The sequence below is a fragment of the Propithecus coquereli genome, unplaced genomic scaffold, assembly GCF_000956105.1.
Source record: "Propithecus coquereli isolate 6110/MARCELLA unplaced genomic scaffold, Pcoq_1.0 Scaffold3, whole genome shotgun sequence".
NCBI lineage: Eukaryota > Metazoa > Chordata > Mammalia > Primates > Indriidae > Propithecus > Propithecus coquereli.
In genome coordinates this window covers 2,027,460-2,038,872 of record NW_012148618.1, presented here as the reverse complement: position 1 = coordinate 2,038,872, position 11,413 = coordinate 2,027,460, and the positions used below count along the sequence as shown (strand labels likewise).

Genomic DNA, 11,413 nt, shown 5'->3' with positions numbered 1-11,413 from the left:
GAGGCTGCAGTGAGCTATGACCATTCCACTGCACTCCAGCCTGGGCAAAAGACAAGACCCTGTCCCATAAATAAATAAATAAAAGTTAATGTGTATAAAGTGCTTAGAATAGTGCCTAGCTAGTAATAACTACTACATATTTGCCATTATTATTCAAGACTAAAATGGCTATTTATTAAACAATTTACTATACATCGTATCACTACTATTACTGACATCAAAGATTAGCTATTACCTATATAATGAATACAGAATATGTACAGGATAATAAGCTTTCAGAAAGTATACAATCCAAAGATGATTTTAGGTAGAACCCAGAAGTGGCTTTAAATATTCAATTACAGAATTAAAAAATCATATAGTTTTCAATTCTTTTTTAATCCTCTTGATTACATAAAGAATATATGTTTGGTGCTAGTCCTTAACACTCGCTACAATTTAGTAACAGTTGTGCTCACATTACCTTTATTTTTAAGAGCTACTTTAAATTTTTGACAAGTGGCACAATTCTCAATTTATAGTGATGCAAAGTATCATTTCTGTTTAAGTACCGCACGCTAACCGATTATGCCACTGGAGCTCCTAAAGTATCATTTCTGAATGTATTTAGGTTTAAAGAGTTCAACAGTTATTTTGGAAAATGAAAAGAGAACAGAAAGTAGTAAATTAGTAAGCAGAGCTGGGGGAATTACACTCTAAGTGACTGACAAGCACTCTCACCAGGAAGATACTGATGAAAAGTATAGTCGTCCCTTGGTATCCATGGGGGACTGGTTCCAGGACCCCCACAGAATCCAAAATCTGCAGATGCTCAAGTCCCTTATATAAAATGGCGCAGTATTTGCATATAACCTATGCACATTTTCTCATGCACATAAAATCATCTCTAGATTACTCACAATACCCAATACAATGTAAAAGCCACGTAAATAGCTGTTAGATTGTATTTTTTATTGTTGTATTGTTTGTTAGTGTTATTTTTTGATTTTTGAACATGGTTGGTTGAACTGGTAGATGCAGAACCCTCATATGAAAGCCTACTATACAAACCTCACAGAGCCCACAATGGGCTGAAAACTCAGGAGGCACTAAGTATTAGGAAAGGGAATGGGTGTGTATGTATGTGGATATATTCAGGGCTGAAAACATAAGTCTGGTCAGTGAGATCAAGAGAAAGCTCCCTAGTTCTCAGAAACACTGAGACAAGACCTAACCCCTCTGCAAAGGATTTTAACCTTCTTTAAAAAACTCTTTTTTGAGAACTGGGCTCAGGAAGGCTTCTGGCTCAGATACCAGGCCCAGCAAAAGGCAAATGTTAAATATTGAGGAATTAAATGAAAGTACATTCTGAATGACAACTGGAAATGAATGTCCCAAAGACAGGAATTAGAGGATTTTTCTTTGAACATCCTTATTGAATTCAAAGAAAACACTTTTAGATACTACATTTAGGGGTCTCTCATGGAATAAGCAAGCCCATTCACTCTGCCGTAATGCCTACCAGTTGAGAGGTCCCACTCATGCAAAGATTCCAATCAGTCCTCATTTTGATTTTTGAGAAGTCTGCAGCATGTAAGAGAGAAAGCAAACAAACCCAAAGAGTCAATGCAGAGGATGGAAAAAAAAGTTTAAATAAAAACACCTCCCATAAGAGAAATAAATATACTATATCTACGATACAAGAGGATATAAACTCCCAGAAATAAAAAATAATAGCTGAAATAAAATAAAATTCAATAAAAGATGAGAAAATAAAGTTAAGAAAGAGTCCCTGGAAGTGGAAGAGAAAGAGATGAGAAATAAAATTAAAAGATAAACAACAAACAGATTTAACTCAAGAGGTTGAAACCATACTGAATAGGAATTTCAGAAACAAAAGAGATCAATAAGGAAATAGAGGGAAGAAAATGATCGAAGAATATATCATCCCAGCCCTGAAGAATATGAGTTTGAGATTAAGAGTCCCCCAGTTCCCAACTCAATGCAAAGAGGGGAAAAAAAGAAAAAAAAAGGAGGCACACCAACGTATCTTGCTGCGAAATTTCAAAACACAAGGGATGATTCTGTGTCAGAGAGAACAGACTATATATGTACACTGGAAATAGAACTGTATTAGCCTTCTCAAAAGTAACACTGAAAGCTTGCAGAGTAACAAACAATGGCTTCAACATTGTGAGCTGAAAATGATTTTCAACCCAGAATTTTATACCTACTGAAGTGAAAGTGAAGACAGGGTGACACTTCTTAAGACACACAAAGGCTCAAGAAATTTATATTGTATGCATCCTTTCTTAAGAAGCAATTAGAGAAAATGCTCTAATAAAACAAAGAAAAAACCAAAACATGGGCTCTCAGATATAGGGGACCCAATGTTGGAAAGTCTCAGGGTTCAATAGGCCTGGAGAGCAACCTGAACAGACAGAGCAGGATAATGTAAAAGAAAGTGGGAAGGGGGTATAAAAACAAACAATAAAATTCTGTGAGTGTAACAGGTTTAGAATAAAAGACTGATAAGATTAGGACAGATCTATCGGAAAATATTAAGGCTAGGAAGATTTTTAAAAAGGATAAAAACTGAGGCAATCATTATGCCAGGAAAAATTAAAAACTGTAGGAAAAAAAAGGAAAGGTTAATAGTACTCTATTCATTCAGTACTGAAAATATTCACGAGCCTAACAACATAAATACTGACTACTTATTTTACTAAAAATTGTGGGAAAAAAGTTAAGACGGATGGGCATGTGATAAAGAAAGTATAATAAAATGTTAATTGTATAATCTAGGTGGTAGGTATACGGGGTTCACTATAAAATTCTTTTGCCTTTTCTATATCTAAAATTTTTCATAATGTGTTAGGAAAACATTTTAAAAGTATCAGGAGGTAGGGAAGTTGGAAAAAGTATGACAGTATACAGAAGTTAAATTAAATCCTAATCTTTACTCAAGCTGAGTATAAAAAAAAATCCTAATCTGTCCTTACAGTTAATATATAAAATTCACAAATCAAGAAATAGCAATATACAGATATTATTTAGAAATACAAAAGAAACAGAAGAACTAAAAGTGGTTGCCTCTGGACAGTGACTATTCTTTGTTTGAAGGCTTTTCTTAGAATCATGATTTTTAAAAAACTATATATTACTTGATTAAAAATAATTTTTAAAGTTAGAGTTAAATACAATAATACAAGTGGTAAGGAATCTGCAAAAATTGTGAAAGTGGTATCTGAAAATGATGAAAGTTGGGGAAATACTGCAGCAGAGGAACAACCATCTTCCTTTGAACCGAATGGGTACTGCCTTAAAAAAACATTTTTGAAGTCTGGTTATAGCTAGAATACCCATATAATTTATCATCCAAACTCTGACAATTTTGAAAATACAAGGGTATGCCAATAAGAATCACATAGGGACAACAGACAAACAGTTCCAGGGAAGGAGGACTTACGGTCATAATTAGAGCCTGGATAGAAATCTCTTTAAACCAAGAAAGAAATGCATGAAAGCTCAGACAGAAATCAGTCACCACTGTTCACTGAGTAATTATGGTATGCCAGGCACACTTGGTAATAGGGATAAAAAATAAATATAAATAGTAGAGGACTAGACTATAAAAGTTGGGTAAGCAAGTATAAAAAAATTCTAACCTGTTTGGGCATTTACATCCATCTAATCCTCCTCTTTACTCAAGAGACCACAGCAGAGAAATTTAAAGGTTTCTCTAAGCCACTGTAGAGATAGAGGAGCTGTATAGAACTGAGATGAATGAAGTACTATACAGTCTCGCTGAAATATGGGAATTGCCTATCTAGTTGGCCCTCCATAGCCAGGGGTCCCACATTTGTGGATTCAACCAACAATGGAACGAAAATATTAAATAAAAACATTTGTGCCTGTATCAAACATGTAGACTTTTCCCCTGTTGTTATCCCCTAAACAATACATTGTAACAACTATTTACATTGTATTGGGTATTATAAGTAATTTAGAGATTATATTTAAAATATATGAGAGAATGTATGTAGGTTATCAAATACGATGACACTTTCAGGGACTTGAAAATTCTCAGATTTTGTTATCTGCAGGAAGTCCTGGAACCAATTCCCCATGGATTCTGAGGGAAGACCATATTTAAAAAAACCTTCCTGAGCCAAAGAAAATAGCTGCCTAGTCTTAGATAACAACAACCCAGAACAAGAAACTAAGCCACCATAGGTATCACCAAAGAGCCAGAAAGCAGTAATCAAGTGAAGCAGTGACATACAGCTTAGTTCTCTTCATTGGCACAAACTTTTTGGGGGTCATAGCCACCCACTACCCCAATCCTGACAGTTGGCATATATTTACGTGAATGACTGCAGTGGATCCTTAATCCTTTTGAAACCGGCTGTTACTGCGACATCTTACAGAATTCTTCAGGGTAAAAGGCAGCAGAATGAAGTCAAGGTCCACTCATAACAGGATATCCTACTGGGTAAATCTCTAATGACTTATAGGTATACCTGAATATTGTACCCCTCAGCCTTCAAAGCAGCTGGGATCCCAGGATGGTGGGTAACCTATTTTGTTTCCCCCGGTGAACAATACTAATCATATTACTTGGTTACAAATAATCGCAGTCACAAAAAGGACCCGGTAAGTTTAAGAGGAGAGAGAAACCCACAAAACCCACTTCCACGATCCACTACTACCACCCGGGATTTTCTAATGCGAATCCTGCTCTTAGCAGCTCTAACTTAAAAAATAAGAGGCAGGACTGGATTAGACTCAAACCCCCAAGAAGCATAAAAAAGTAATAAATTCTCATCATTACAGAGGTTTCATGTTGATTTTTGATTGAGTCCATTTTCTCATCCCTAGAATGCCACTATTTACTCAGATGTAAAGCTTAATGTTTTAGAAATTTCTAGTCAGTTAAAAGTGTGTGATATGGCAATTGTTCTTCGGACATATGGTCTGAAAATTATAATTAAGAAATATTTCATTTGCAATAGCTTCAAAATTTATACCTAAATCAAACACAACTTGCAGGCCGGTAAGGTTAGCTCCTATTCTTATTTTAAAAAAGAAAAGAGTTTAGCAGCTTATCAGTTCTCCACAACTCTATGTACTTTTATTTGGAGAGGGAGAACTGCTAGGGACAATCACGCAGCTCTCAAAAGTTTATTATCAACAGTATCTACAACTAAAAAGTGAGTGTGAGGCTGGGCGCGGTGGCTCACGCCTGTAATCCTAGCACTCTGGGAGGCCGAGGTGGGTGGATTGTTTGAGCTCAGGAGTTCAAGACCAGCCTGAGCAAGAGCGAGACCTCGTCTCTACTAAAAAATAGAAAGAAATTATCTGGACTAAAAATATATAGAAAAAATTAGCTGGGCATGGTGGCACATGCCTGTAGTCCCAGCTACTCGGGAGGCTGAGGCAGTAGGATCATTTGAGCCCAGGAGTTTGAGGTTGCTGTGAGCTAGGCTAATGCCATGGCACTCACTCTAGCCAGGGCAACAGAGTGAGGCTCTGTCTCAAGAAAAAAAAAAAAAAAGAAAAAGAAAAAAAAGTGAGTGTGGAGCCCAAATCAGTTAATTTTTTAGTTAGTTAATTTTAGTCATAACAGATTTCTCTGAAGATGGGAGCAACAGCACAAGGCTTGGGATTTTTACTATTAACTTCAAGTTATTTTCTTATTTCAATCCCAGTTTTCAATTAATCATAGTTTTTATAAAATTGATGCATAATAGATGTGCACAGTTATATGTGATGATTTAATACATTCATATAGTTTGTACAGATCAAATCGGTGTATTTGGGATATCCACCACCTTAAATATTTGTCTTTTCTTTATGCTAGAACCATTCCAATTCTTCTGTTCTAGCTATTTTGAAATATACAACAGATTACTGTAAACTACAGTCCCCCTACTATCTAACTCTAGGTCTGTCTTCCCTCAAACTGCGTATTTGTACCCATTAATCAACTTCTCTTCATTGCACACTCCAATCCCAGTTTTCTTATTAAAAAAGAAAAAGATGTAAAAGAAAAAAAAAGGTATGCAATACACGTATATATTCCGCTATCTTTCTGATACATCTAGGAGGATAAGCAACCAGATTTATCCAAGAAAACTATGATCCTTGCTTAAGTTCATCATAATTAAAGCACTGTAACCTGGAACAACTGTGCACATACAAAGAAATTCTACAGGTGGGTTCCGGGCATATTAACAAAGAGTCTTATTCAATAAGATTTTCATAATAATTAGTCACAGATTTTGCTGTTTTTTATATAGACTTTTATAAAGTCTATATAGATTTATAGATTTTTATATAGGCTTAGCTCGTAACTTTATACCATCAATGTCTTACCATCATCTAACATCCCCCCAAATGGTGTCACTAAGAGGACCAACAGACTGGGGCATGGTGGTTCATGCCTGTAATCTTAGCACTCTGGGAGGCTGGGGTGCGGGGAGGATTGCTTGAGGTCAGGAGTTCAAGACCAGCCTGAGCAAGAGCAAGAACCCACTCTACAAAAAATGGAAAAATTAGCCAGGCGTGGTGGTATGAGCCTGCAGTCCTAGCTACTTGGGAGGCTGAGGCAGGAGGATCACTTGAGCCCAGGAGTATGAGGCTTCAGGGAGCTATGATTACACTGCTGCACTCTGTCCTGGGCAACAGAATGATACCTTGTCTTTAAAAAAAAAAAAAAAAAAAAAGGCCAACATAAATTTTAATGATTTTTGAGAAAAAAATAATGGGAAGCTAGGAGTAACTTAACTTTCATGATATAAAGACTGTCATTTGATATTAGGCTTGCCCATCGGTCTTCAGGTCAGTTTTTCCTACACAGACCAGTTTCACGTTTTGCATTAATCTATTGTGTAGGGAAAATTAGAGCTATACATTAATTTTAGTTTTCATGAATGGTATAGAGAGAATGAAATAATTTAATGAACTCTGAATCACTGGAAATATGAACAACTTTCCACATTAATGGTGTATCATTTCAGGGTGTATCAGTGGAAGAGAGGGCTTCTGATTATTACCAGCACATTAGTTTTTATTGATTAGAAAATAATGAGACTTTAAAAAAGCTTTTCTAACACAGATAATGTTCAAACATAAATAGGTGATACTGACAGCTGTAACGTCACTTGGTAGAAATTAACCAATAAATTTAAAAAAATAAAATTTATGCTCAGTATTCACCTAGCATAGAATTCTTATTTTTGCTTTTCGTAAAATGCAAGAGAGAATCCCTTTTATTTTCAATTATCTAATGCATTTAGCCTTAAAAGATGAAACATGCACAAGCACCTTTAATACGAATGGTAAGGAAATGACCAATTTTAATAGCTTGGTTTTAGTAGATCAATTTGAAACATAATTTACAATGTTAAAGTGAGAATTGATAATTTTTCTCAAAACGTTTTTCGGGTTTTAAAGTAAGTCTTTATTAGTTATATCTTCCCTCGATGACAGGGCTTAGAGGCCAGGTTTAAACTAGACAGCTCAGGCTGCACCACAGAATACAATCAAATGTTTGTTCAATTAATAAATTAGTATCATAAGTTTTAACTGTGGACATCTTTAAAAGACCGCGAACTGTCACAACTCTTTTTCTGAACAAATGTCTTGGATACTCTTACCAAGAAGGAAAACTAATAAGGTTTTAGGCGTCACATCGTTTTTTTTTTTTTTTTTTGGTATTACTAATGTCTGCAGGTTTTCAGCATTACGTCTCTGCTACCCACAGCAGGGCCTCCCAGAACATAAGGCAGTTGCGCGTGAGCAGTATTTCTTTTTTTAACTCCAGCAAAAGCCCCGCAAACGATAAACGGCGAAGAGCCAGATTCACATCCTCCTTTGCCCTTCCATCCTTCCTTTACGAAGATGGTTATAATTCTGGCGGGACGTAGGGCAGAACACTATGGTTCTGGAGGGGCAGAGCGAGTGCGTGTGAACACCGCAGAAGGGGGGCAGCAAGACGTGATCACAGAGTGGGAGGGAAGGAAGCTGCCTCTTCCTAGGGCGGGAAGAGACTGCGAGAGGTGGCTGTTATACATGACCCGGGCTGGCACGCCGGGAAGATGGTGGTGGCCGCAGGGCAGGGCGACTGCGGGGGATTCCCTCTTAGGGGGCGGCGCTCGTGGCTGCCTGCGGTGAATGATTCGGGAGCAACGAAAGGGGCGCGACACTGAACCCGGGAATTCCTGACCGAAAAAGAAAAAAAGGGCGCCGAGAAACACGGTTATTATGGGATGGCCGAGGGGGGCTCCCTAGGAAAAATTACGGGATCTTCCTCACCCGCCAATTGCTGTACAATCTCTTCACTCGCCGATAATAAGCGTCTTTGTCCAGAGTCACAGCCATAGCCCCAGAGGCCGCTTCTCCTCGGGTCCCGAGAATCACGCGAGGTCCCGGCTCCGCAACCCGCTCTCGGCCCCGGAATCCCGCACTCTCCCAGTGACCCGGAAGTATCGACCTCAAAGATGCCCTTTCCGCTTCCGGGTCCCGACAGCGTTGGAGAGTTTTTTTTTAAATCCTCTCTCGGATGGGTTGGGGGAGGAGAGAAAGAGAGTGGGGAAATCAACAAAACGTGCAATGCAAAAAGAGTCGATTTTCGCGGGGTTTTCTTGTCAACTTCGCCACAGCCGCACGCGAATCAACGTCATCACGTGACGCTCCACCTCCCCCCACCCCCCTTAACTCTCAGCCCAGCCGCGGTTTCCAGGAGCTCCGACTTTTTGCCGAGGCGGCAGCCACAAGCGAAGCAGAGGGCGGGAGGCCTGACGTGCCTGTCCCGCCCCACACGAGCTGCCGCGCGCGGGTGTTAAGGCCCCACCCCATCGGCAAAGGAAGGGGAAGCGGAAAGAGCGGAATCTGGCGTGGGATAGGAGTGGAAAGACTACAGGATAGATGGGTATGCGCCCCTCCTAGAAATGGTGGGGAAGCAAAGGTTTCTATGGCTGGAAGGATCCTCGGTGCCAGGACACTGGGTTGAGTGCTCCGCCCAGGCACGGAGCTCAAACTGGGGAAATAGAGCCCACCCTCGCGATAAACTACAACCCAAGCTATGGGGAAGGACCTAGCAATAGAAAGGAAAATATGTCCAGGCTTCCTCTGAGCGGTGGGATGGTAGGAGGAGAGTCGGAGGAAACAAATGGCTTGAGGGACTCCACAAACCTTTGGTTCGCTCCTAACCTCCGCCTCCCTCCGGACCAAGTTGTGACAGCATCCTTCTAGTCAGCTAGTCCCCTTGCTGTTCATGAAAAGTGACACTATTCTATGGCTTCCCCAAAAGCACCGGTATTTTTGTTAACTTGAAACAAAATGTACATGGTTCTTGACGAAATTCTTCCTCCTTGTCAAAGAACTTGGAGTTTGAATCTGGAACTGTTTGCCCACTCTTATCATTTTCTTGCCTTTAGCAAGCAAGACAGTCTACATTTATATATAACCTTTAGAGAAGTACAGGTGACTTGTCTACTCTATCCAAGGTAACTCAGTATGAACAGTATGGAACTTCAGGAAAAAGGCGTTGAAATAGGCCACCATGAACATCAACTCTTAAAATTAATACTTACATTGGGTTTGAGCACATACAGAACAAGGGAAGAATGGAAAAGGATTAACTTAAATTTATTAATGCCAAGGGGAAGGAAGGTAACAGTTCCTGAACCTCCAGCTGTATCCACAGTTCGGCCAGGAACAGGCTCTGCCAGAGGCTAGGGCCAGCGCTACATAGTCTGTGGTTAATGGAGGTGTCTAGGGAGGGGAGAGCACACCAGCTGCTCTAGTCTCCTTTCCTTCCCCAGAAATGAGGAAGTAGTCGAGTATTATATTTTAGGAGTTCCCCTGCCCACCCAATCCTCTCAAAATTGGGCACAATCAGGTATAAGTTTTCTTTTTTTTTTCCTTTTCACCTCCTTGAGTCCTGGGTTTCCCCACATCTCCCCTGCCCCTCCCACGTTTCCATAGTCCAAGGGCCAGAGTAAATGAAAATACAGCAGCCACCCAAGCAATGGGGGACCATGCTGGGGCTTCAGTCATCAGCATCTTCACTGGAATCTGAGTTGGCTGGCATCATAGGATCATCAATGAGTGAGAAGTCCCTTTCTGAGCTATCATAGCCCTGAGATAAATCATCATCATCTTCATCCTCATCCTCGTCGTCCTCCTCAGGTTGCAGTGGTGGCAACCGCAAGGCAGTACCAGAAGTGGTAGTCGCTGGTGAAGAGGGGTAGCCAGTGGCTCTCAAGCCTGGATGGTGATGGTGGTGATGGTGGGGGTGGGGAGGGTGGTGGTGGTGGTGATGAAGCATGGTGCTGGAGTCTACATGAGGGGATGATGCTGCACCACCCATCACAAACGGCATAAAAGGCAAAGATGCAGAAGTGGCACTACTGTGACCCAAAGAAGACACAGACTGTAGGCCACTACTGCTGTGTTGAAAGGTGCTATGCAGAGATAGGGACCCAGTGCCTCCACCCTGCATCAGGGCCATCATCTTAGAAAGGTCTGGTCGCATCCTACGGGCCCGCTTCTTGCTGCTCTCTGGTGCAATAGGCCCTGGCAAAACTCGGTTGAACACAGTTTCAGTGTGGTGACCCTGGAAGGAAGGAACATAAGATAGTAAAAAAGAAAGAAAAAAGTGGGTGTGACCCAGAAGCCAACAGAGACCTACATTACAAATGCTTTTTCATTGAAGCTATCTTAGAAGAGGCAAAACAAGTATAGTCAAACTAGGCTTGATTGGTGGTAATGAAGAGAAGGAAATGCTGGACTTAGCTGGCTGAAGCATTCTGATGCTGAAACTATGATCAAGAATTTGGTATTGTTACTCATGTGAACCAGTTTTTGCTTTATTTCCATGACTACACTGTACCTTTATTACAGTAAATCATTTCACAAATGCTTACCTTTGTGATTAAGCAGTCTGAGTCAGATAGTGGATGAATCAGTTAACGTACAGGAAAAAATTCACTTAAATGTCTACAAATGGCAGGTTGTTCACTTTATCTTACCATATGATGTGTGCCATATTTATATTGACAATAATATTTACAATAATATTCTATATTATCACATCAGAGTAGGGTAAATTTAAGACAAGTAAGATAAAGACTTTTGGATGTCTAGAACTACAAAAAGGACAGTGGGTAGCTCCTCCACCAAATTTAATAGAATAATTTTTGTTCAACATTGGTAAAAAACATACCTGCTGAATGTTAAATGGCTTCTTCTAGATGGTCTGACTAAAAGTTCTGATTAAGTTCATTGAAGCTAAAAGTTACTACTTTTATTTATTTATTTATTTATTTTTGAGACAGAGTCTCACTCTTTTGCCCGGGCTAGAGTGAATGCCGTGGCGTCGGCCTAGCTCACAGCAACCTCAAACTCCTGGGCTCAAGCGGTCCTC

At 39.9% G+C, this 11,413-nt stretch overlaps 2 protein-coding genes across 2 annotated transcripts in view; both read right to left on the bottom strand.

Moving 5' to 3' along the window:
- SUPT16H (suppressor of Ty 16 homolog (S. cerevisiae)) overlaps positions 1–8,456 on the bottom strand; it is a 36,063-nt gene extending 27,607 nt beyond the window's left edge. The window contains exon 1 of the mRNA XM_012649440.1: positions 8,299–8,456. Within this exon, the coding sequence (XP_012504894.1) occupies positions 8,299–8,364 (66 nt within the window). The 5' untranslated portion in view covers positions 8,365–8,456. The remainder of the gene's footprint in view (positions 1–8,298) is intronic.
- A 1,580-nt stretch (positions 8,457–10,036) lies between these two features.
- CHD8 (chromodomain helicase DNA binding protein 8) overlaps positions 10,037–11,413 on the bottom strand; it is a 43,533-nt gene continuing 42,156 nt past the window's right edge. Inside the window, exon 37 of the mRNA XM_012649320.1 lies at positions 10,037–10,603. Within this exon, the coding sequence (XP_012504774.1) occupies positions 10,037–10,603 (567 nt within the window). The remainder of the gene's footprint in view (positions 10,604–11,413) is intronic.